General features: G+C 34.4%; 4 protein-coding genes across 4 annotated transcripts; 1 reads left to right on the plus strand and 3 right to left on the minus strand.

Annotated features, from left to right (window-relative positions):
- Positions 1-493: 493 nt before the first annotated feature.
- Positions 494-4,864, minus strand: LOC141714866 (mitochondrial carrier protein MTM1-like). The gene is made up of 9 exons (XM_074518362.1): positions 4,793-4,864; positions 4,300-4,488; positions 2,730-2,879; positions 2,378-2,437; positions 2,116-2,286; positions 2,002-2,008; positions 1,810-1,901; positions 1,575-1,724; positions 494-574 (listed from the first exon to the last, which is right to left on the minus strand). The coding sequence occupies exons 1-9, from the start codon at positions 4,862-4,864 to the stop codon at positions 494-496; spliced, it is 972 nt and encodes a 323-aa protein (XP_074374463.1).
- Positions 4,865-7,945: 3,081 nt separating this feature from the next.
- Positions 7,946-9,847, plus strand: LOC141713161 (zinc finger protein CONSTANS-LIKE 16-like). The gene is made up of 2 exons (XM_074516448.1): positions 7,946-9,142; positions 9,266-9,847. Exons 1-2 carry the CDS (start codon positions 8,090-8,092, stop codon positions 9,503-9,505), a joined length of 1,293 nt encoding a protein of 430 aa, XP_074372549.1. The 5' UTR covers positions 7,946-8,089; the 3' UTR covers positions 9,506-9,847.
- Positions 9,848-11,036: 1,189 nt separating this feature from the next.
- LOC141714867 (uncharacterized) lies at positions 11,037-11,739 on the minus strand. The gene is made up of 3 exons (XM_074518363.1): positions 11,657-11,739; positions 11,478-11,535; positions 11,037-11,309 (listed from the first exon to the last, which is right to left on the minus strand). Exons 1-3 carry the CDS (start codon positions 11,737-11,739, stop codon positions 11,037-11,039), a joined length of 414 nt encoding a protein of 137 aa, XP_074374464.1.
- Positions 11,740-13,583: 1,844 nt separating this feature from the next.
- LOC141713160 (uncharacterized) lies at positions 13,584-17,332 on the minus strand. The gene is made up of 6 exons (XM_074516447.1): positions 17,100-17,332; positions 16,580-16,992; positions 16,126-16,467; positions 15,412-15,789; positions 15,095-15,315; positions 13,584-14,851 (listed from the first exon to the last, which is right to left on the minus strand). The coding sequence occupies exons 1-6, from the start codon at positions 17,240-17,242 to the stop codon at positions 14,606-14,608; spliced, it is 1,743 nt and encodes a 580-aa protein (XP_074372548.1). The 5' UTR covers positions 17,243-17,332; the 3' UTR covers positions 13,584-14,605.
- Between the last annotated feature and the right edge of the window lie 8,663 nt (positions 17,333-25,995).

Raw genomic sequence — 25,995 nt, forward strand, 5'->3', positions numbered from 1 at the left:
GACCGCATAATTTAGAAAAAGAGGAACATAGTATGCGATATAACGAGTTCGTTAATATAAAAACTGACAACATAAATAAACATACTGCCACTGGCCCAACTTATAAAACAAAACAAAATTATGGGCTGAAAGAAGGGATTGCCTTGTGTACCATTGTGTCATTTAAGCTTCTAAATCATAATTAAGATATACACATAGTTAAATACTTATATTACCACAGTACGATAGTTTCAGGGTCAAAACACAAACCTAAATGAGTTCGCGGAAAGAACTGAGGTAATAGATGGGGGAACAGAGGAACAGATGATTAAATTCTACTTTTTGCTTCTCTAACAGAAGTTAGAAGGCTTAACTTAAATGAGCTAATAGTGCCTTTAGTGAGGTAGTATTGCAGTATGCCGCAACCTGAGAAACGACCATACAGTTTTCCCTATAAACTACCTTCATAGCAGATTAATTTGCTTTATACAACTGTTGACTTTGATTATTATGACTAATTGACTATATATACGTACCTCCAAATCTCCACAAGAGTTTGCCTTGTCGTCATTCTCAATGCTCTGGTAGGGTCCTTCTGTAACAATACATATTTCTAAAGTTAAACTTGCAGGTAGCATAACAATGACACAGATAGAAAGTGCAAATTAATATATCTTTTATTGGCTTACTAAGACCTTATTTAAATAATGTATTTTATTACTATTTTCATTTATATAATGAAGGTAAATAAGAAATATTTTGGTTATTCCAGTACCATCACTAACAATGAGTGAACCTAATATGTCATGCATACATGCTTCCATCTTCCTCGTTAATAAATACAAGAATCACATTGTTAGCCGAGACAAGTACCTATATTTATATATAAAGGGCAGGGGAGGTCTCAATAGTCATAGAGCTCATTTAATTATTTTTTGATACATTTATTGGGTGTTCCAGGCTTAGTCCATTAGACTTTTAAGGTTAATCCCTATAGGTGTCATAACTGCCATGTACTGAAACTATACTTGATTATAGTTCACTGGAACTTCACTTGTTACATAGACAGCGAAAAGAATATTAGATACTTTGTCTTGTATGTTTATAAACTGGAGGTGGGGGGTTTCTGCGGTTACAGAAGTTCACTTTAGTGGTATCTTTCAATGCTTCTGTTAATTTGTATATAATAATAGTTAAGTGTAGATCTTTCCATGGATCAGATTAACATCTAGTAGTCTTGCCTGTTGCAGAGAAAGGAGTAACTCTACGCAATATGCCTAACCATAGTCGTGTTCATACTTCACATACTTGGGTAAAATAGTAATGGTTAGTTTGTTGAACACTGTAGGTGTGAGCAGATTGTTACTTTTACAAGTTTAATATATTAGATAGAAATATAGCATTATATACAATAATACACCTTAAGTATATGCTAGGGTTTTATATATAAATTACTTCTCGACGATTAACCGGACCATGTTCGACTGTGACATACCATCGTAACAACAACGATGAATAGACATTACATGCATATTAACTGTAGTACGATCTATAAGCTACTTATCCAAACTTAAAGTCATATATGGATGATAAACCTCTATTTGTCTTCTCATTTTTGCGACATCAAGTGGGCAGGTAGCAGCTGCAGCAAGACTTCCTGCAACAAACCCGGCAGAGAAGTTTGCTCCAAGGATACCGATTGCACTGGAATCCTCTCCAACCAAGCTTAAGAGTCTCCTTCTGGTCTGCACAGTTTTTTTTAGATAACTACGTTGAAACAAATTTATTATATGCACAATTTCTTTAATAGAAATGTTAAAAAGCACTTACTGGTTCTAGGGTACCCCAGCAAATGGCAGAGAAAGGTACGTCACGAGCAAGTTGAGCCCCAAGACCTGTCCAGAGTGCACAATAGTTCTGCACTGCTTAAAAGAAAATAGACCAGTCTTTACAAGCAATAACATAAAAATTGCACAAATCAAATTTTAACAAAACATGCAAGAAAAACGATATTTAATCAACTATCTGACTGACAAAGATGGAATTGAAACATCAAAATTATCTTGGGCAGTATTTCAATATAGAAATATAACAGTCAAACATCATATAGATAATTCTTACAGCTTTGAAATGTACCTGCATTCGAGTTTTAGCAAGTTCAATAGGATAGCAACTTATGCATGCTAATGAGCGAGCCAATGAACCGGCCAATAGAGGAGTATACGGTGTCATTATTGGAGCATTTTTTGCTGTAAATTCTTCTAAGTAGTTACGGAAAATGTCATAGCAAGGCAGGTAGATTCCAACCTGCATCAAATTCAATTAAAATCACAGATGGTGAGCAAGTGAAAGATCGAAAACCAATGATAAGAAAACAATGACCTAGACAATAACTTACTGTAGGTACAGCTAATGCTAGACCTGCATTTGTTCCTCTCCATAGTCTTAAAATTCCTTCCTGCAAAATACACTCGGTTAGATAAAATTTAAAAGATAAAACAGTGAGATACAAGCATTCATGTGAGAATACTATTGAACATAACCAAAAATACCCCAAGGATTATCATTTTGCATCAAGTTCCAAATGACATAACAAAATAAACCATCAAAGATGAGAAATATCAAATAAACTGGATAGAAGAAAAGTTTTAAATAACAAATTGAAAACATTAGAAAATAAAGCATAGAACGCCAAAGCAAATTAACTTATAACAGTATGTAACCAGAAAGTACTGTCTAACATAAATTACCTTGGCCAAGTCAAGCGGGTTAACAATAATCGCAGAAAGAAAAGCAGCTCCGGCAGCAGAAAAAGCTCTCTCAGTCAACCCTAAATTCCCACCATAACTGCTTTTATCATTAACAACCTTATTCTGAGGCACACAAACTTCTTCACTTCCCTGTGTGCCCAACACCGAACCCGATATAAGTGAAACACAACTTCCATCAAATTTAACTCCTGAAGATTTATTCGACTCGGACTCAATACATAAATTTTGCAACCCCTTTGATTCCACTTCTTCTTTTACCATTCTCTTTATAATAATATGGAATAAATTATTCGACAAAACATGAATTAATGGCAATATTTATTGCGAACATGAATTAATTTAGCTTGCAATTGTATTTTGTTTTACTTTTAAATTAATTTACTAGATACTACACAATTATAAATCATATACTTATAAAATTTGAGCACACGAATATTTCCAGGTATCAACAACGACCACTGACACAAGCTGCGTAACAGTTGAATCATACGAATTATACTATTATACTTTCAAAATAACCTTTCAAAATTCCTGTACCAAGTCTCGCTAAAGGGTCCAAAGAGAAACAACACAAAATTCCCGTGAGTAAGAAAAATCCTTTCAAAAGAGTTGAAAGAAGAAAATCCCAGCCAAAACCACAGAGTAAAAGAGACAAGAGAAAGGGGAAGATTCAAAATACCAAACGTTAATGGTTAACATATCTTTTATGCCTGTAAGTATTATACTATTTCTGAAATCCCCTGGCAGTAGCTTTCCTGTAAACAAACGTATAACATTATAATTTAATTGCTTCAACTTGATAATTTAAATTATGAGTCCTCTTTATTCTAATATCAGCTCCTATAATGTCTTCACTGCTATCTTCTGAAGGTAGTTTGTTTGACCTATATTTCTATTCTGAGAGTCGATTTTATTTTTAATATTTTCCACACCCACCAGGTTACGTACCAAACTGGATATATAGAACGAACAGTTTTGGAAACTGTAGTTTGAAAATTTTTAGAAGCTGCAAGAACGAATAATTTCTAGAAACTTACAAAAAACGCGTCCTCCTAATTTCTATCTTCACAAACTTCTGTCAGAGTGTACTCAGGGAGGTTTAAGACGACAATATTAGAACACAGAGCATTGTGATTATGCATAAATTGCATATGCGTAAATTGCATATTCTACTAATTCAAATACAAGTGCATAATTAATTGGCTTTATGGCTAGTACTCAGAATGCACCACAATTCAGACAAACTAATATAACAGCAACTCTGATGCTGAACAACAGCACAGACCGGCAATTGAGACTGGAAAGAATCAATGAATTATAATTTGAAAGTCATTTTAATTAACTTGTCTAACAGCAACTCTGATGCTAATTAACTCTAAAGAGATTCAACTACTTCTAAAGCAAGGGCTAATAATCCACTAGATGGCATTGTGGGAAAAAAAGGAAGAAGTCTCAAACCTCAATTAGAAACAGATAACAGATAACAATAACCCAATCATAACAGCACATAACCCCAATTAGAAGGAAAAAAAAGGAAGAAGTCTCAAACCTCACAATAACCCAATCGATTCCCCTCTTTGAAGCAGCACCCTCTTCGATTCCCCTCTTTGAAAAAGCACCCTTTTCGATTCCCCTCTTTGAAGCAACACCCTCTTCGATTGTTTAAGCAGCAGCAGCCAAAACCCCACAATCGAATAAACCCAATCGATTGCCCTTTCTCAGAGCCAACAATCGAACCCTAGAAATCGATGGCCCTCTTTCTCAAAGCCATCGCAGAGTCACAATAGATTCACGCAATAGATTCAATTCACGCAGTAGAGCCAGTAGAGATGAAATCGCAAATTGCAGTTGAGATTGAAATTGCAGTTGTAATGAGAGCGTAATTGAGTAGAATAGTAGCAGAGACGAGTGAAATGAAAATTTTAGTCACCCGCGTATGTGTGTTAACCCCCGTATGTTCTTTTTTTAAATATCTCTTCTTACGTCGGTTAAAAAGAAAACCGATACTGTATATTATCTTAATAGCGTCGGCTAAAAAAAACCGACACAATAGCAACACCAACAGCGTCGGTCGTTTGACCAACCGACACAGAAGACCAAACTAGCGACGACATTCAACTTGACCGACGCGATGCTATTCTAACTCTACAGCGTCGGTTAATTGAAACGACCGACGCCTTTAGTTTTGAAAATTAGAAAAATGCGTCGGTTCTCTATTTAACCGATGCATTAGGCAGTAAAGAGTGTCGGTTCTCTGTTTAACCAACACTATAGGTACGACTCCTAAAGTATCTTCTGTACTAATGATAACCCAGAGAAAACGGGTCAATTTTGTAAATGGATTCGTTTTTTTAATGAAGACTCTAATGTTCGTTTTGCTCTGACTTCTAATATGAGATTGAACAGAGATATGTTTGACTATGTTCACAGAAACTCTACAATGTCAAATATAGGAGAGCATACGGGATTTCAGTTTCTAATAGAGGATAAAATGATCAGTATATTTGAAAATGATCTGAATGAATTTCTGCAATTTTCGAGAGAGGACTTTATCGAACAACCAGATACTCAAGACTTACTCCAATTCTTTGGAAGTATCCATGCAACTCCTGTCAGTGACGAAATCCCAAGGAACTTCTTTAAACTTGAGTTAGGAAACTTGAGTTAGGAAACACTTTCATGAAGTAAAGAAATACTTGAGTTATATAAAATCTAACAGTTTCTGAGAATATTGTTATTGTTTCGGGATGTTAGACAACATATCTCTCAAACACTTCCGTCATCTGTAAAGCATTATATATCACTTGGCGACCGTTGTCTGATACCAACATCATACGGCACCTCAATATACAATGGAAAAAATAGGTATCAGATCGATAACGGTAAAAAACAATTGTGTCAAAGCTGTTTTCTTGTAGTGTATGTTTTATATCTCTATACATCACCTAACCGAATCCTATACATATGGCTGAATCTGTATTTGTAACGAACTTCTCCTGTCAACATGCTTTCAACTTGTACACTGTTGACTTCATAAACATCTTATAATAAACTTGCTGTTTACACTAGTCTGCTCTCTCTATAGTCTCTAACAGCATGCCGTTTGTGCACCTTCCACATTAATCTAACACTTGAAAATTAGTAAAATCCAGTACCCGTCCAATATTATCAGAGCACAAAAATTGTTTTATTAAATGAATATGTGAATAAACATTGAAGATCAGCGTACGAAGATTGTTTTCATTGTCCTTGACCGTGTGGTAGGGTATTTTAACATGGCGTGCTTTTAGTTTCGTGAGATGGGTGTCTACTTTATTTTTGGTTTACTATACTAAAAGATTAGTCTAGTCGTCATTCCCAAAAAAAAATATTCTTATGATTTTACATGGTTGACGTTCAATGGAGTATATCTTGTTCATTCTCAAGATCGATCACCTTCAGATGCCTACTATTGTTTCAATATATTTCTTCTCCAGATTAACGATACTTCTTATATATCCAAACAAATTAAGTTGATATAATTAAGGTCTTAATTATTTCACTAGGATTTTGTGATATATAAATCAGCTGATGTGATCAAATTTTACCCCCAAAAAAATGAAATTTGTTACCTAGTGAAATCTTAGTCTGATCCAGATAAACGGATAATGTCACAGGCTTCCATTGTCCAATAACAAGGCTACCCCTATGCATTTCTGACAAGTGGGTTATGTTATTAACTCAGTTTTATCTTGTTCCCAAGTACTATCATTTCTGTTTTGGTTTATTCGTCTTCTCGTATCGCCTGTGGGACAAACTGCATTATTGCAAACACACAGCAACTGGCTCGTGAAGTTCATCCGAACCTTGTAGTACTACAGATGTAAGTAAAAGAAAACGGAAACTAAAAAGAGGAAAATAGACAGTGTTTTTTTGGAGCACATGGTTAAAGGGACATAGTCCAATTTGATCAGAGTACTGCATATATTGCTGATTGCATATCGGCAAATTAAGCTCTTCTTATCAAATGTATTTAGGGTTGTTCCTGAAATTTATGAACCCTAGTTTAAATCAATTTTGGGGATAGGTCGCATATTTTACATTGGGACCTTAAGCGCCAATGTTGTTTACATATAATTTGGGTCATTTCGGAATGTGTGATATTTAAAGATTTTTCTAAATAAGTACTTTCAGCTTTGTTTGTTGCATACTTATACATGCCTTCTGCGAACCAGTAACTTTCCCAAAGCACCTTGTCAATGAATTTAACTTGCAAGGTCTCGTGGACACCTTGTTTGTTGTTCAAATTCCTCTCATAACATTTTGATTCGTTGAAACACAACCACTGAATCAAGTGGCCAACACAAAATTAACTATTCCTTTGTTTCTCTCAATTTATTAATGTAATTGTCAATTACATAATGTTAATAATCATAGACAATGGATGAGTGAGTGTCTACTAGGCTAAAGTCTAGCACATAGTAAGTTGCAGGAATGCACCCGATAAGATTAACCAAAAAATGGAGTTGGTATATAAATGATATATCAGCAGGTACATTTTCCTAAGGATTGATTAAGCATGTCACAAGAAAGGAAGATTGTGAATTAGCTAGTTAGTTAAGTACTTAAGCTAGCTAACATCCCTTGTCTTTTCAGTTCCTACAAAGACATAACGTTATTGCTGACTCCGAGGGCATCGTTCTCATCACTCGCATCCACTGATGCATCAAGTGGTGCAAATTTTCAAGACAATCTCAAACAACCACAAGATTTCCTCATTAGATGAAACCATGAAAATTTGAATCTCACATAGACAGAGAGGGGAGAAAATGAAAGAGAATGATGGAAAGCAACAGTCTGGGACCAAACAATAGTGACTTGCTGAACTTTAAGCAGAAATTATTGGCTTCCTAGCGCAAAACACCAAGTGTGAATTCCTTAAGGTTCGACTATGACAGTGATGATTGTCCCATGATGGCCCCATTGATCCGTGCCCACAATTTCTTGGACCTACACAGAAATCCATTGTTTAGACTCTTAGCCAATAAGATTGCATTTTTATGGATTGAGTTCAGAAGATTAACCAATGAGCATTTAGATAAGACCTCACAATGGGTCCCATTGATTACAAAAGAGCTAATTCACTGTAGAAATTTACCAAAAACTGCAGACCTGATCAAGTCTTCTATATAAATTCTCCAGCAGTAGTATAGTAAGCTGGTGAAAGAGTAAAAGGGTTTATTTGCGGACCCCCACACATTTCTAGGAGTAAATTCAAGTGTTTGCCTCTTCGGTGCATAAATACACAACTCATCCACTATTCGATTTGGTACCGAGTTTTCTTCGATTTTCATTGTTCGATGAGTACTGCTAACTGTACTAATATTACTTCAATGGATGCTGATAGAAAGATTGCAAACGCCGTTGGAGGCAAGACGGCTAGAGCTTGTGACAGCTGTGTGCGTAAAAGGGCACGATGGTACTGTGCTGCAGATGATGCTTTTCTTTGTCAAGGTTGTGATTCGATGGTGCACTCTGCCAACCAGTTGGCTGGTAGGCATGAAAGGGTTAAACTCGGAACAGCTTCATCTAAGCTGTTTTCTGAGACAAAAACCCTAGAAGCTGATCCAGCTCCAGCATGGCAGTGTGGCTTCACTCGTAAGGCACGCACACCAAGACACCCTAAGCGATTGCAGAAGGACAAGCAGAGAAGCAGAAGTGCTTCTCCTCTAGTCCCCGAGATGGGGAATGACGATTATATGTTTGAGGAGACTGAGGCACAGCTTCTTTATCGTGTTCCGGTTTTTGATCCTTTCGCTGCTGAGTTCTGTAATGTATCGAATGAATCTGAGAATAAGATGACAGATTACGGAGATGATAATTTCTTTCCTGAAAAGGGAAGTCAAGAAGTATGTGACCTGAATAATCTTCCTGTTCTTCCATCTGACATGGAGCTTGCTGACTTTACTGTTGATGTTGAAACATTACTTGGCACAGGATTCAGTGAAGAATCGTGTGGAATAGAAGGGCTGGGGTTCATAGATTGTAAAGAAGAGAGTGAATTTGGCGATTGCTATCAACAAAATAGTGTAAAACTTGAAGATGAAGAAGTACGAGCTGCTATCATAGCTTGTCATTTTGATCCAGAGTTGGATATGTCAAAAGAAACATTGGATTGGAATTTTAGTTACGAGTCTCCAGTGACAGGAGAGGATGAATTAGAGGAGATGAAGGCGGTGGCTGTGCCTGATGTGGTGCAGATGACAAATGATAAGGAAAATTATCAGAAGAAGAACTTACTTTTAAGGCTCAACTATGATGGAGTCATTGTTGCTTGGGATAATCATGGCTGTCCATGGACTTCTGGAATTCGACCCGAGATCAACCCTAATGACTGCTGGATTGATTTCATGGTATTTATCTACATATATCAACTATACAATATTCGCAATAAACATAAGAAATATCTAACTAATTATCATATGTGTGCGCGCTGAACATCTTATATATTAATACTTTTATGAAAAATATTTCAGAGGACGTCTTCACTAGAAGCTCAACATGCCTATGGAGGTGCTGCAGAGGGGGTTACCGGAGGGAGCGATGGAGGAAGAGAAGCAAGAGTATCAAGATACAGAGAGAAGAGAAGAACAAGATTGTTCTCAAAGAAGATAAGATATGAAGTCAGAAAACTTAATGCGGAAAAAAGGCCAAGAATAAAAGGCCGTTTTGTTAAAAGGATTTCGTTCGCAGGAGAATCTACATACCATTCCTAACCACCGCATGTGCAGCTGTTATATATAAATATGGATGTAGTGTATTGTTAGTATTACTAGCTAGCTAGCTAGTGGTCATTTGACTATATATCAGCCAACCAGTTTACTCATATTTTCTTGCCGAAACTGGGAAGAGGCTACTTTAGGGTTTGTATTGCCTGGCCATTTAGAGAACTAGATGGTCTGAGGTCATGCATTATATAGTGCATATATAATAACTAGATGGTTTGTATAGTGCATATAGGCCTATTTGGGCAGTTAGGGTGACTATTAAGTCTTTGTAAGATATGGCAGTCACAGCTGTTGTAAATATTATCCAAGAAATAAAATAACTTTGAGGTCTGTTAGATTTGTTTATCGATCTCTACTTCACATACCTATGTGCTTAAGAAATGTATTGTATATATAATTGTCGGGCATTTAATTGAGGAATAAAATTGGAGTAGTGTGGAATTTGGTGTGTTTTTTTTTGGTGAATGGAGGGGGCACCCACTTAAAGAAACTCCTCGGATCAGGAAACACAGACTAAAACCGAACAGCTACATGCTTGCTACAAAGGTTATTAGCAATCTAATTACTGAATCCAATGAGATGTAAAACTGACTGCCAAGTTTGGGTTGCTTTTACATTTATAAGTGTTTCCTTACATCTAAGGCAACGGAAGCAGATAGATGTTTGAGCTTCTAAGATATCCATGGATGCTACCCCAACACTTCGATATTTTATGTACAACACTTGTATCCATTTCGTTTAACTCAACTGATATCCTTGGTACTTCTTTTCTCCATTCAATTGACTATATTTCTGGTCCCTTCATCTCTAAAATTTTCAGTATTACGTCCAGGTATTCAAGATTCTAAAATTTATGCTCCTTTATGGATTAAAATCTGCTGTAGGCTGACTAATACTTTTAGTTCTTTGCTCTGTATTTTCAGTGATTTCTATTGATGCATGGTAGAACTTGGTACTTATAGATAGTTCTTCCTTGTTTGAAATTGCAAGCTTGACATAATCTGAAACCTGTGAAATCATGCATGATAAGGAGCTCTCTTGTAGTAATGCACAACACAAATTGCTTCCAAAACACATAGATACTATACGGAAATATAGATTGGAACAAGCTCAAAATAACTCCGCAAACTTAGAATCACTGCACACCCAACAATTTATTGAACAGTCCTGGACACAAAGAACCCAAAGAGGCGAAGCGCCTTTTGTACAGAGAAGAATAGATAGGAGTATTTATGAAATGAATTTGACAGTTTAAACTATTCCCTGAAAAACAACCTATGGTTCTAACTAATCCCTAATCCACGATATATACAAGATAGAGCTTTTCACAACCCTTAGCTTTAATTGAATGTTTTAACAAGCTTTTCAAAATTCCTGAGGATATATTTACATACATTTCCTGGATTGACTAGGCTGAAATTCTGACATATATTCATGAATAAAGTAAGTACCCATTCTTGCTCTTAGTTTTTACACTGTTTTGACTTATCTTAACGGGTTTTCAAATTTGTTAAATGCATTACACTGCAGAAGAGATGCTGCAGTTACTGCGAATGTTAAACCCTTCGATTCTAACTGCAGCTGGCTTTTGCTTGCGACGTGCTAGAGAACGTTTACTATTCTTGTGTTTTGACGATGTAGAATATTCAACAGTTGGTGATAACAAGTTCAACTTTTGGTTTCCGAATTGAACATCTTGGGTCACTGGATTTGAAGCTCGACATGGGGGAGATCCCATAAGGAATGGTGGTGAACAAGGCACCTGGTAACTGTTCTCAGGATTATTATTTTCCTGTACAAGACAGAGTACAATTTAAGCATGATACTATATCCAATTATATTTATAAGATTTATATTGCATCTGTCAAAAAAAAATTATGTCCAAAATTCGGAACTTAATTAAATTTCAAGTCGAAGGAATTTAAATAGTAGTACTTGAGCAACAAGGAACAACAGATACCTTGATAAAAATCATGTCTAGAATCCCAAGTCTAAAATCATTCAGCTCTGATTGACATCTGGAAAAAAAACAAAAGGCAAAAGCACTATATATCAGACACAAGAATGAAAATCAAGCACATCAAGCAAATCATTACAATTCCCTCAAGAAGTATGGTTTGGATGATATATGCTACATACTTTGAATCTGAACCGAAACATGGAACGCGACGAGGCCTCGGACAGAGGACGGAGCCATCAGAAATCGGATAAAAAGACGGCATTATCCCCAAATCTATAGAAAATGCTATAAATTTGAAGGATATTTGGTGTAGTTTGTTAAGGCATGTGTATGAACTATATAAATGTTAAAAAAATGCGAAGTTTTCTGTGACTAACGTTTGTTGAGCTCAAATAAAGAAGCCGGGCTTATAATCAAAGGAAGGAAGAGTATAAAATAGTTGTGTATGATTCTAGTAGTATATATATAGTAGCAAGAGCCAAGATTCAAAAGATATCATCGTCCATCCATTTTGTCATTCCAAAAAGACACTAGAAAATATTATTCGAATTTCGTATGCTTCTTCCAACTGATCACAATGTCTTCTTCACTGTAATAATTTAGTGTTAATACATAGAACTGATCAAATTAGTCACTAATAAAGTCAAAAAATTCTTAAAATTTTGTCAATACATATACGTTTCTGGATGACATGACCGATTAATATGTCTAGTAGTCTAGTTTTTGTATTGTCTGAGATTACAAAGTAGCAATACTGAACACGAATTTGGACGGGCCATAAACCAGCATTTGGTTACTTGTGAAGTGTGCTAAGCATGTTGGTGACATTTAAATTAGATAATTGTTTGTGTCCCTCATCGTAGTCTGGGTCAGCTAGTTTTTTACCCCATACGACGGACGTCCCTAAGTTTTAAATCTCATCCGGCCCGTGCCTTCTTCCAGAGTTTGGCATTAAAGATTGCATTAATAGAGGTCCGGTTCGGAGAGATCTGAAAAAAAACACCCGCAATCAATTATAGGGGCTGATTTATTAGCATAGTATAGTCAATCCAGCTCAAAGGTTTAGGGGGTTCGTGCAAAATATTTTGAAATCGGCCATTAATTAATTGATAGGAGTATTAATTTATGGGCTCAATTAATTCTTGAATCTCTCAAATTTTTATGTTCAATTAATCTGTTTCGAACATCTGTATCCCTTATCAATAAACAAGCAATATCCAGCTCCTCAAAGATCAAATGATTTAATGTTAAACTATACACCCAACACAAATATTTCATGTCTAAAAACTTCAATTCTGGCATCATGTACAATATTAATATTTTGAAAATTTTGTCCAAGATTTAAATTAAAAAGACTCTTTTTTATCATAAAAGTAATGCATCACTTATCATTTCTGTCCCAAATTATTATATTTGTGCCCATGTTTGAAATTTATTACTACAAAAATAGATTTTAAGAGGGTCGTTTCAAAGGAAAGGTATATACATCCGGTGAATAAATACAAAACTCAAGAAATAAAATTGAAGGTGAGTTGCCTCACCACTGTTGCACCTATCAGGATCTGCATCTGAGTATAGTATATAAACATATCAAAAGTAAAGTCCCGGCGTTCTTGTGATGGATAGCTCTATTTTTTTCTTCATAAATTTACTTCTGTCCAGCATCATCTGATTTTTATGTTTGCATATTATTTTTTCTCACAATACAGTACATGTTTATTTTGTATTCATTTTATTTCCGTTTTTTTTAAGTAGATTTTAGCATTCATTTGGCAGAGATCAGCTTTGCGATTCATAGTAATAAGAACAATGACATTTCATAAAATTTCGACAATTTCCCTTTTTTTTTCTTCGAGCTCTATACTATTTATTTTGATAATAAATTTGAGAGATATCAGCTTTGGGATTACAGTAAAATATGAATACTACATACAATTGTGCTATAGGGCTGTGGTATCAGCTTTGGGATTACAGTAAAATGTGAATAATATTACCTCGGTATCAGTTTATACTATGCAGTTTCTGTTTTAAATAGAAGGAACTGAAGAGATACAGAGTTATGCAGAAGACAAAAGGAGGGACAAAGTATAAAGAATCTAAAAAGTATAAAGAAGATAAACTACAATGCATTAATTAAGTTTATTCATCTGATTAATATTACACCTCCGTTTCAAAATAACTATCCTTGATTGATCCTCTAATCATAAATATTGATGGACCCCCTGCATTTACAACAACTCCACCAATAAAAATGCACCAAACTCATAAAATTTAGTGATATTGTGTGCCCTTACAATTTGGTGCGTTTGAAGAAAAAATTTGTTTCAAAATAGTTGTCCACTTACATTTTCAATGTCACTATTCAAATTAAAATTTAATTTATATTTTCAAGATAATTCTACACCACACACAATTATTATATTTCTAATTTCTATTTTCAAGACCAACTATCTACCATACACAATGGTGTAGTTAATGTAGTTAATGCAATAAATATGATAATTATTATAACTTTTTTAATAATATTAGATTTTTTTAATATACGTAATTTATATTAAAATAGAGGGAGTAGTATAATAGAAGATTCAATTGCTATATATCTATCCCTTAATTACTTAACCTCTAAAAACAAGTAGGTCCATGTATATCTACCAAATTCTATCCTTAGTGTGTCACATGAGTTAACTTTTTATTCCACCATGCATAAATCTTGCAGCTTTGCTTTGTAAAGTTTGGTTATTGAAATCTTTATTAAGAGCCCTCATTTGTGTAGATAAACCTAATCAATAAATTAAAGGGGAAAAAGAGAAATAAAGCTACCACTGTCCCCTCCTCCTTCATGTTCTTTGCTTTTGTCTATGCTCTTTCACTTTCCACCTTGAAGAAAAATGAGAGATAAAATCCTTAGATCTCAAATCTTCAAAATCTATGTCATCCCACATGTTTCACTTTGATTTCTTGGAACACACCTTATTCACTAACTCTTCATCCTCTTTTTCAACTTAAGGAATTAAGTGGCCAGGTCTAGCTAGGATATTCACACTTCATGCATGCACATTCATAATCTAGTCACCAAAGCAACAATTATATGAATGCGTGTATATATTCATGTGGGACATGGATCAATTTTAGTGTGCAGGAAAGAAAAGTGGAGAGGAATCTCTTTGAAGTTTCCCATCACCAACTCTCACTTTGGTCATCTTGTCTTCACACCAATGTAACTGTTCTTCACTCAAATCATTCATCCGCAAAACCCTAGAAACAACTTTTAGGTCAATCAGAGCCATCACAATCTCCATCTCTTCCACTTCCTTTAACTTTCTTTTCCTAATGCATTTGTGAGACCGCCTTAGATCTTTCACTTTTGATGTTTTCTGCACAAACAAAAAACTCATTTTAGCATATAAAACATAACGTGTCATATAGATCACGAGATTTCATAATGAAACCTAAATTTCAAACGCAAAATGTATTTTTATCTCATTATCATGTTTAAATTTTATTGTGTAAATTAATTAAATAGATCACATTGTGCTGTAATAATTGAACCATAAATAGTTAAACTAATGTTATGGATGACTCAAACACAAACACATGCACAAGAGACCTATACGTACCTTTTTATTTACTTTCTTTTGTAAAAGGATAAGGGTGGGATCAACAGGGCCTCTTCTTCGATTTCTCTTGAAGAATGCTGACATTATAATTTGACATGGACTTGCTTTGTCTGCCTTGAGAAAATCCATAAATGTTGTGATTGCCTCCTCCATTATTTGTAGAAATGCACTTGACGAGATTCTTGAGCCTAGGTAATCTTCTCTTTTATCCTCGTCCGAGTCTGCAGATGAATTGGACATATATAAATGAACACATAAGTTATTATGTTATTATAAGTCTTAATCAATTACTATTGAGCAATTATATATGAATGTACCTCTGTATTCTGGTACTTGAAGTAACTTTGGTGCCAAGCTCCTCATCCTAGCATAAATCTCGGGTCTTCGTCCATGCTCATACGGTTCATTTTCCACATACCTTTGCAAAAGAACTTGAAATTGTTGAAATTGCTGAGCAATATAGGCAGGACATCCAGTGTCAGATTCCCGACGTGAAGCTCTTAATCTTTGAAAATACACATAGTTCCAGTTCAGAGCTTCCCATGTTAAACAAATCTGAGCAACATAAGCTCCCTCAAGTTCTTGATACGGATTCTGTCGGTTTTCAGATGGTCTTCTGTTGTTCTTTGTAGACAACTTATGAATAATCCTTTCAGAAATGGATCTTGGACATACCTGAATTGACCTTAGCGATTCTGTCGAATCAATGGAAGTTAATTATTAATCATGGTCTATACACATTGTAGCACAATTTTTTTTTTAGAAATAAAGAAAATAAAAGTAAAAGCACATGCATGACTTCAGTATATGGGTTTCTTGAGAAAGATTATTATACATGTATTTCTTTAATTAATTTGTACAATTTAATAAAATAAAGAGGGGGGGGGGGGATCATTCTTTTTTCCCTTTTGAGATTCCTGTTTCATATATAGTTTTCCCAAAAACTTGATGGCAGAGTAATTTACGTGACATATTTCCCTTGTATGTTTATGTTCATCAACTTTAAGGAATAAAAATAGAAAATAAGGTACCTGTTTCTTGGAGTTTTTGAGCACTAACTCTATCTAAAAACAGCATTTCCTCATCATACTTTTGGAACACGGTGTAAGACTCCCACTTAGGGCAGCTTCTTCTTGAAGACGACGAAAATGGATCCTCAGTTCCACAGTTAATGGAGCTTCTCCACTCCGAGGAGTTCTTTGAAGTTGATCCCACAGTACAAGTATCCCCATAAGTTTCTTCATTAACAATATCCTTTCCTTGAACTTCAATCTTCTTGGTATCAAGCTTTGATGGTTCAAATACAAAATAATTCTCTTCATTGAAACTATTTTCTGACTTCCTATTTCGAGCTTCTCTAGTCTCCAGCTTTTCTGAAATAACACATTCAAAATATCTGAAAAACTGATGATAAAACATAAAATACGTAATGTACATGCATGAGTGTATTCATAACTTAGCGACTCTATTAAATATTCAACTCACCATTTTGATTTTCAGTAGGGTAAACGATGGTATGATCATTTGCGCGAAAATTAAAATCAGAATCTGTATCTGTTTCGCCAAGATCTTCCACAATAACCTGATCATAATCAAAACTGCTTCCCAAATCAGAAGCCGGTGAGCTATAAACTAATAGACGATCATTCGTGTCAAAAGCCACATCTTGTTGGTCTTCGAGTATGTGATCATCGTCTTGATACTCTATTGTTTCTTCAACAATAGTTTGGTCCTTTCGGGGCCTCCTTGTGTGTAAAAACGAATGTGCCTTGTCTTCATGGACTACTTGCTCTACTAAGTGATCCTTCTCCCTGTATTCATTGTTGTAATAGGAGAAATCTTCAACTTCTTCTTCTTCTTCTTCATCGGAGTATATATAATCGTATTCCTCCTCATTTCTGCAAAGAACAAAAGAACAGTTAATTATAAGTAACATAAACATAAACATGAAGATTAATTAACATATATAAAGACGAAGAAAGATATCTGTTATATTTTGATATACCTTCGGTAAAATGGATTACCAAAAACGAAAGCTAGGAACTTGGCTAAGGAGATTGAAGAGAGGTAGAAGAAGAGGAATAGAAGTTGGAAAGAGATAGAGAAATTGTAGAACAATCTAACTAATGTTTCTTTGGAACATTGCATTTTTTTTCTTGTGATTGTTTAAGTTGTAACATAGAGTCTAATGACTCTATTTTCTCTTTCTCCCTTTTATTACATAAAGTAAAGTAGCTCAAAATAAAGAGTGATGATTGGTTGCTTTCATTGTTTCCCATCCTTGCTTGATCGTATTGTCCTCTTTTAAGATCCATGTACAATCCATATACTCTCTTCCTCCCAATTTATCTGTGTTATTTAATTTTTATGGTCAAATTTACTCAACTTTGACCGTAAAAAAAAATTCATTCTTTCATTATTTTGAAAAATTAAAATATAAATATAAAAGTAGATTAAACATATTTCTAATTGTATAAATTTGTTAAGTATTTTCGACATTATATGATATTGAATTTTCGGTTAAAATTGGGTCAATTTGACCGTAAAAAGTTAAACAAGACAGATAAATTGAGATGGAGGGAGTATTAAATTTAGGATTTTTAATAATAATTAAACTAAAGCAAAACATGAGGAATCATCTTTGATCCAACTTTGCATCAAAAGTACATAAATCTTGTATTGTAGTGTCGGTATATATTGTATATAAAAAAAATCAAATTCCCCGCATACAGGATTTAAGATGTGTGCACGATCAATATCGAAAATGCTTCGTATATATGACTGGGGTATAAATTCTTTTAATTTTTATATAAAAAATATGTTTTGTGTGAATCTAATTCGAGATATTTCACTCACCTGTATAAGCTCATACCACTACAGCATAATGTCAAATGTGTTTTTTATCAAACACATAATACATAAGTGTGTTAAATAAATATTTTATTTAATTTTAAAGATAGTACTTGAATTCCACAAAAAAAAATAGTTACTTTAATATTTGTACATTTAATTTTAAAGAATTAATACAAAATTAGACATATTACATGAATGAATTATTATCTTATCAATTAATCTTTTTTTAATTTTAAAATGTATCTCATATATTTTTAACATATTTTATTATTATAAAAATTAATTAAAATGTACATATATAATTTTCAAAGAAAATATTGAAAATAGATTCGCTTATATATAAATAATCTATAATGGTATTACATATTTAAATGAGCTCTCATTATAATGAGTCAAGGCATTTTATTTTATTCCAAATTGAAATTAGAAATTGACTCATTTTTCAAAAAATACTCGAAATTTGACTACATGACCCGATCGAAAAACATCGTCACATTCTATATTTAATAAATTTAAATTACTAGTTCGGCGAGAATATCTTACCAATAATGTGAATTTTTTTAATATCTTATGTTGATATAAATTAATGTGTTTGAGGTGTTTATAAAAACAAGTCAACTGATTATTTATATTAAAATTACTAACTTCACTGTTAGCGCATTATTATTTTTGGGACTTGTCCCGATTTTTAAAATATTCGAAATTTGATATGAGATCTTCCGAGATTTTTTAAAACTACGATGATATATTAAATCGATTTATTTTTATTTTTCACTTTAAAAAATCAGCTTTTAAAAAAAATCTTCTAGATAAATAATATTCATTATTCAAGATAATATTTACAAATATTTTGAATTATTCAAATAAAATTTATATCTATATTATATTGTAATATTTGATTCAATGTATTTTATACTATTTAAAGAAAAAATATATATTATTCAATAATCTGAATGAATTAACCAGTTCAACTGATATTTGTAAAACTTGATCAAATTAAAAAATATTTAATTTTAGGAGAATAATATACAATATTATCAAATTATTATATGAAGAAATATTAGAGTAATAATGAAAGGAACTTAAAAATGGTTTAAATAACGATATAATTATAATTTTTTCATTAAAATTCTTGAAAAAAATCATGAATATCAATCATAAGTCTTTATAATATATAATTTATTTTTATATTACAACAATGATTAATATTCAGTTGCGTAAAAACTAGATATAGATTGTTTATCAGTGATAATATGAATACCATATATAAATTATTATAATTTATTTATTACATAATATTAATTTTTTAATAATTATAAATGCATGTTATTTAAGTAATCATTTGTCTCACTAAATGTTAATAGTGATTAAAAATGTACATAAATCCAATATTTAGCATATAAATAATTGAAATCATCGTACTTTACTGAAATGTAACATACGATAATTTACATGATGACACACAGATATATAACTTAATGTTACTTTGCTAACCGTAGTGTAAATAAAAAACTAACATTTTTTCATATATACATACGTTAAATTTTAAAAACTATCATTTTTCCTTAAAATCAACTTTTATATTAACAATAGTGTAAATTTTATATTATTGTATATTATGATTGCAAGTCATCCTGACTTCAATTATACATTTTTTATCTTTTTAAATTGAGTAAGTTAATTGTAAATTAGTAGTGAACTCAGTAATAATATACTAACGACATTCTACAAATTAAGTATAATCGTTTCGTTTTAAACGTATACTGACTACCTATTTATATTCATTCATTAAATACAAATTATACAACACAAGCAAGAATATTTATTTATTTATTTATTTATTTATTTATTTTGCTTAATGAGTTATATTTAAAACGTTGTGTAATTTGATATTGTCTTTTATGAAAATAATACACATTGATAAACAATCAACTTGCATTTGATATACGTTAGATATTGTACAACATTTACAAATAAGAAATAAGAAAACAATTAAGAACATTATAATTGCATGATGTATAAAAAAAAATTAAAAATCATTTGTGCTTCGCACGGGATATTATGCTAGTTCACATAATACATCTACTTTACTACCCACTATCACTTTTATGTGGCTAGGATTAAAGTCAAATCTGAATTTCTTTTAAAATATCTCACCTAATTAATTATATCATTTTACATAAAATTTTGTATCCAAAATATTGAGCACTCCCTATATTTTTTTTATTTCTCACTTTGATTTTTGTACGTATTTCAATGAAATTTGAACTGCTGATTAGAAATATGATTATAATTTTTTTTGTGAATTAAAATATAAGTTGTCTACTTTTATTTACAAAAAAAAAATTTTACAAATGATAATTTTAACTAAACGATCAAATCATATTGATATGTGTACAAAAATGAGAGCGTTAAATAAAAAAAAATAGAGGGGTATATAACAATACTCCACTAATGTATACCACAAACAAAAACCTAAAACAGAAAACACCAAAACCTAGCAACACGCCTACATACATAAAATACTCGCATATAGTCAGATTAAATACCCATATATATGTATTGCATCTTTAAAAAATAATCAATAAACTAATAGTTCATGAGCTATAGATAAAACTATAAAAGGAACTTAATTGAGAAATGTTGTAAACTCATGGTATTGCGCGGTAGGTATACTTGAGAATAATGTTTGCCTCGTACCGGAAGAAAGGGACTTCACGTAAGGCGAGGGGATATATTTGATCATTAAACAAGAAAGATTTTTGCGGCTTCATTCTGCCTTTCGTAACTTGGCCATTAAGGTTTCTGAAGATATCTGAGGCCACTTTCTTAATCCATGTTTAGTGGACAATTGCTCTACTTCACTATAATTGTATCACATTAGTTTGTGTGTTACCCAAGTCAAACTAAAGAATCGTATTGTGTCTTCTTTTAAATTCAAATCTAAAACGAATTATAAATTTAGGACAATTTTTACTATAAAGTTGCTTTTAGATTGTTTTTACGAGTTCAGTGCAAGTGTTCTCAAAATCAGTTAACTCGGACTAGTACTCGAGTGAGTATTCAAAAATCTTAAATAAATTAATTTGGATTTAAGTGAGTACTCGATTGATTACTCAAATGTTAAAAATGAGTATTCGTTAAATTAGCCGATTACTTAAATTTTCGGAGTCGTAATTGAATAGATGTGATTTTCGAGTTTTATAACCCTATTTACATGTTTATTGTTCGTATACTTTCTACGTCCCATATTATATGTGTCCATATTAAAAAAAATTACGCATATATATTGGGACACTCCTAATACACTTCTAATATATAACCTCAATATTATTACAGAAAAGTGAACCTAAGGATAACTTTAGAAAAATTCACATGACAATTAAAAGAATAACTGCTACACTGTATTTTATTAACTAACAACTAAAGCCCTATTTTTTCTGTTTATATTAAAACACGTATATATCTCATTGTACTAGGGTTTTGTATACATAAAACATGTTCTTCTTCAATTTGTGAACCATGGCTACCACTTCAGAGGAGGATAATACTCGATTTGAATTCCAATCTATACAAGACATTGATTTGAATGATAATTTAGAAGGTCTTGAGAAAATTCAGGAAGAACTGAATTATGAAGATCAGTCCTATAATTCTACAAATCAAGTACAATGTTAAAGTTTTGATCCAACAATCGTGCCACATATAGGTATGGAATTCCTAATGAAGAGGTTGCATATTGTTGGGAAATCACAGATATATATATATGCGTTTTGTTAACAAAATGTAATGTAGCTGAGAAGACAAAACAGTATTTGTCCAACTGACGTATTTTATTTATGAAGCAACACTTACATATATAGAATTCATAAGCAAAGAAAAAACTAACTGAAAAATAGAGAACTAAACTGACTCCTACAAACTCTCCATGACTAGAACGTTATTCCACCATTTGTCCTACTAACTAGCAACTACTTGACACCTGATCCTTTCAGCTGAAGACTCGGTCTAACCAGAGTGAATAAAACAAATAAATATAAATAAAACATAATTCAAACGTTTAGATTAAAAACCAACAAATTTCCCCCGTAATCTAAACTTATTCCAGCAGCTCCTTGATGCCCAGAAGTTTACGCATCCTCTCGAATTTCACCACTGCAAGAGCCTTAGTTAGAGAATCTGCTCGCTGCATGTCCGTATTCACATGCTTGACAATGATTTCTCCCTTTTCAACGCATTCCCGGATGAAATGATATCGTATATCTATGTGCTTGCTGCGTCCGTGAAACATAGGATTCTTAGCTAAATCGATAGCGGACTTGTTGTCCAAGTAGATTACTACAGGACTGATAAACTCACCTGTAATCTGAGCCAACAATTTTCGTAGCCAAATGGCTTGGCAGGCTGCTGCAGTAGCAGCCATAAACTCCGTTTCGCAAGATGACAGAGCCACACACTTCTGTTTTTGTGAAACCCAGGTTATCAAGCTTTCATCCAAATAAAACACCATCCCAGTGGTACTCTTCCTATCTTCGACTTGTCCTGCCAAATCACTGTCACTATAGCCTGTCAACACATTGTTGCCACTGTTTCTTGTGTACACGAGACCATAATTCAAGGTACCCTTGATATAACGCAGGACCCTTTTTGCAGCATTAAGATGCATTACCGTAGGTGTTTCCATGTACCTGCTGATTATACCGACAGAAAACGCGATATCTGGTCGTGTATGGACCAAGTATCGTAAACCTCCAACCAAGCTTTTAAACTGTGTTGTATCGACCAATTTCCCACCTTCATCTTTGCCAATGTTTTCTTTTGGATCCATTGGGAATTTGGTTGCGTTGCATTCACTCATGCCAGCTTTCTCCAAAATCTTTTTGGCATAATTAGTTTGCCTTAACTCAATACATCCCTTGCTTTGTCTGACTTATATACCCAAATAATAAGAAAGCTTTCCCAGATTGCTCATCTCAAACCTCTCATTCATTCTTTTCTTGAACTCGTTTATCATTCCAACACTAGAACCGGTCACAAGTAAATCATCTACATATACTCCGACGATTAGAGTTTCCCCATTGCTTTTATTCGTGTAAACTGCATGCTCGTATGGACATCTCTCGAAACCCAGCTCTTCCAGGCAGCTATTTAGCTTTGCGTACCATGCTCGAGGCGCCTGCCTCAAACCATATAGGGCCTTCACAAGTCTGTACACTAAGTTCTCCTTTCCTGCCTTGACAAAACCTTCGGGTTGTGAAACGTAGACCTCTTCTCGAAGCTCTCCATTCAAAAATGCAGTTTTTACATCGAGGTGATGAACCTCCCATCTGTTCTTCGCAGCAAGAGCAAGTAGTAGTCTCACAGTTTCTAGCCGAGTCACCGGGGCGAAGATTTCTTCAAAATCAACTCCCTGCTTCTGAACGTACCCTTTAGCCACGATCCTCGCCTTATATTTTTGAATTTTCCCGTCTGCATTTCTTTTAACCTTGTACACCCACTTCAAACCAATGACCTTGTGCCCAGATGGCAATGTGGTAAGTTTCCAGGTTCCATTGCGATTGACAGCCTCTATTTCCCTTGCCATTGCCTCTCTCCAGTTCTGCTCCTTTTCAGCTTCTTTGTAATTTACAGGTTCGTCCACCCCCATGAGAAACAGCTCTTCGTCTTCAAGAACAACTTCTTCCGTATTAGCATAAATGTCATCAAGTGATCTGAGATTCCTTGGTTCGCTGCTCGTGTCAGAGTCTGTCATTGATGCTATGGAGCTTGAGTGTTGAGTCGATTCTCGAGAGTCCATTGAGTCTGCATTTGTGGATTCTGAATGAGATTCATTTTCACTCTCAGACTCGAACACCATATCTGAACCAGCTCCAGAAGTGTTTTCCTCCACTGTAGGTGCACTTCCTCCAAATACCGTGAATGTTCTAGTCTCAACTGTTTCTGGATATGCATCGGACTCCCATGACCAACGTTTCTTTTCATCGAATGTTACATTTCTACTAACATGTACCACTTTGTTTACAGGGTCGTACAACCTGTAAGCTTTGGTACCAGATTCCTTTCCAAGATAAATTACTGGCTTGCTGCGATCTCCTAGTTTCTTCACCTGAACACTTGGTAACTTCATGTAACCCAGGCAGCCAAAAACACGCAAATGCTCAATATTGGGCTTCACTTTTGACCAAGCTTCGTACGGAGTTACATCAGACACTGCTCTCGTAGGCAATCGATTCAAAATGTAAATTGAATGCCGAATGGCTTCACCCCAAAAGTGATTTGGCAGTTGTGCTTCCTTCAATAAGCTACGGGCCATCTCCACCATTGTTCTGTTTCTTCTTTCCACGATGCCATTTTGTTGCGGCGAGTATGGGGCGGTGTATTGTCTCTCGATGCCTTCCTCTTCACAATAATTCACAAATTCTTTTGAACAGAACTCACCTCCTCTATCTGTTCTAAATGCTCTGATCTTTCTCTCCGGACAATTTTCAACTTTTGCTCTGAATTTCTTGAAGACTGAAAAGGCTTCATCTTTTGATTTCAGAAAGTAAGCCCACATGACTCTGCTAAAATCATCAACCAACAAAAATATATATTTGTTACCTGCAGTCGTAGTTGGCGAGATGGGACCACATAAATCTCCATAAATCAACTCCAGCTCCTTCTTTGTGTTGTAATTTGACTGTGACGGAAAGCTTTTCCTGGCCTGTTTTGACATAAGACACCCTGCACACACATCCTTGAGGAAACATAGCTTTGGCAACCCATGCACCATCTTCATGTTCTCCATCAGCTTTAAGGCCTTGAAGTTTACATGTCCCAATCGAGAATGCCACAGCCAGGTGTCTTCTTCCGCTTTTGACAACATACAATGTGATTCATCGTCTTCTAGAATGATTTTGTACAACCTGTTTTGAGTTCTTTTCACTTTCATAAGTAGAGTTCTACATGCGTCACGTACCCACAAGTAATCCCCACTAATTGTCACCTTGTTCCCTTCCTCTGCTAACTGCCCAATGCTGATTATGTTACTGCAGAGGGATGGGATGTAGTACACGTGATGTAGGGTTCGTTCCTCTCCAGTTTTTCCTCTGACCACCACTGATCCTCTTCCCTTGATGTGGACAACCGATCCGTCTCCGAACTTGACTTGTCCAGTTACCTTCTCGTCCAGTACCCTGAATTTCGAACGTTGACCCGTCATGTGATTACTAGCTCCGTTGTCCAGGTACCATAGGTTGGACTTCATCTTATTTCTTTCGGCTTCTTGACTCAATTTTGGAGACACTCTTTCCTCGGTTATGAGAACCACCTTCTCATTTTCATCCTCAAGTTTATTCAATAACAGTGCAGGTTCATCATCGGGAAGTTGTGCTATGTTAACCTCTTCCTTGTTGTCCCTGTCTCGTTTTGGTCTCCTGCAATCTGCTGCAAAATGCCCGAGTAGGTTGCAGTTAAAACATCTTGCACGACTCCTGTCCCTTATACCTCGATTATTATCTCTTGCTCGCACCTTTTGATCGAGTCCACCCCGATTCGAGCGTTTGTTCCATTCATCACGAGTGAGCAACAATTTGCTCTCCTCCTTTTCTTTCTTCATCCATTCCTCTTCCGTAAGAAGCAACTGACTTCCATTTCCTTCACTTGGTCCTCGCATCCTCTCCTCATGAGCCTTCAAAGAACCAACAGTTTCTTCGAAAGTCATTATTTCCAGATTTCCGAACTGCTCAATTGTGGAAGCAATCTGCAAGAATTTCGGAGGTACAGCTCTTAATAATTTCTTTACCACGTATGACTCAGCAACAACTTCTCCCAATGCACGAATGTTTGTCACCAAGGCTGTGATTTTCAAACAAAAATCGTCTAAAGAATCTGTATCTTTCATGTTAATTGATTCGAATTCCGCCTTGAGGGTCTGAACTTTTGCACTTTTGACACGTTCAGCACCTTGGCTCATTACTTTAATTGCTTCCCACGCTGCTTTGGCAGTTTCCTTATCTGCAAGCGATAAAAGAATGTCTTCTGGAATGCTTTGATAGATAGCAGCCAAG

The sequence above is a fragment of the Apium graveolens genome, chromosome 3 (assembly GCF_009905375.1).
Source record: "Apium graveolens cultivar Ventura chromosome 3, ASM990537v1, whole genome shotgun sequence".
NCBI classification, from domain to species: domain Eukaryota; kingdom Viridiplantae; phylum Streptophyta; class Magnoliopsida; order Apiales; family Apiaceae; genus Apium; species Apium graveolens.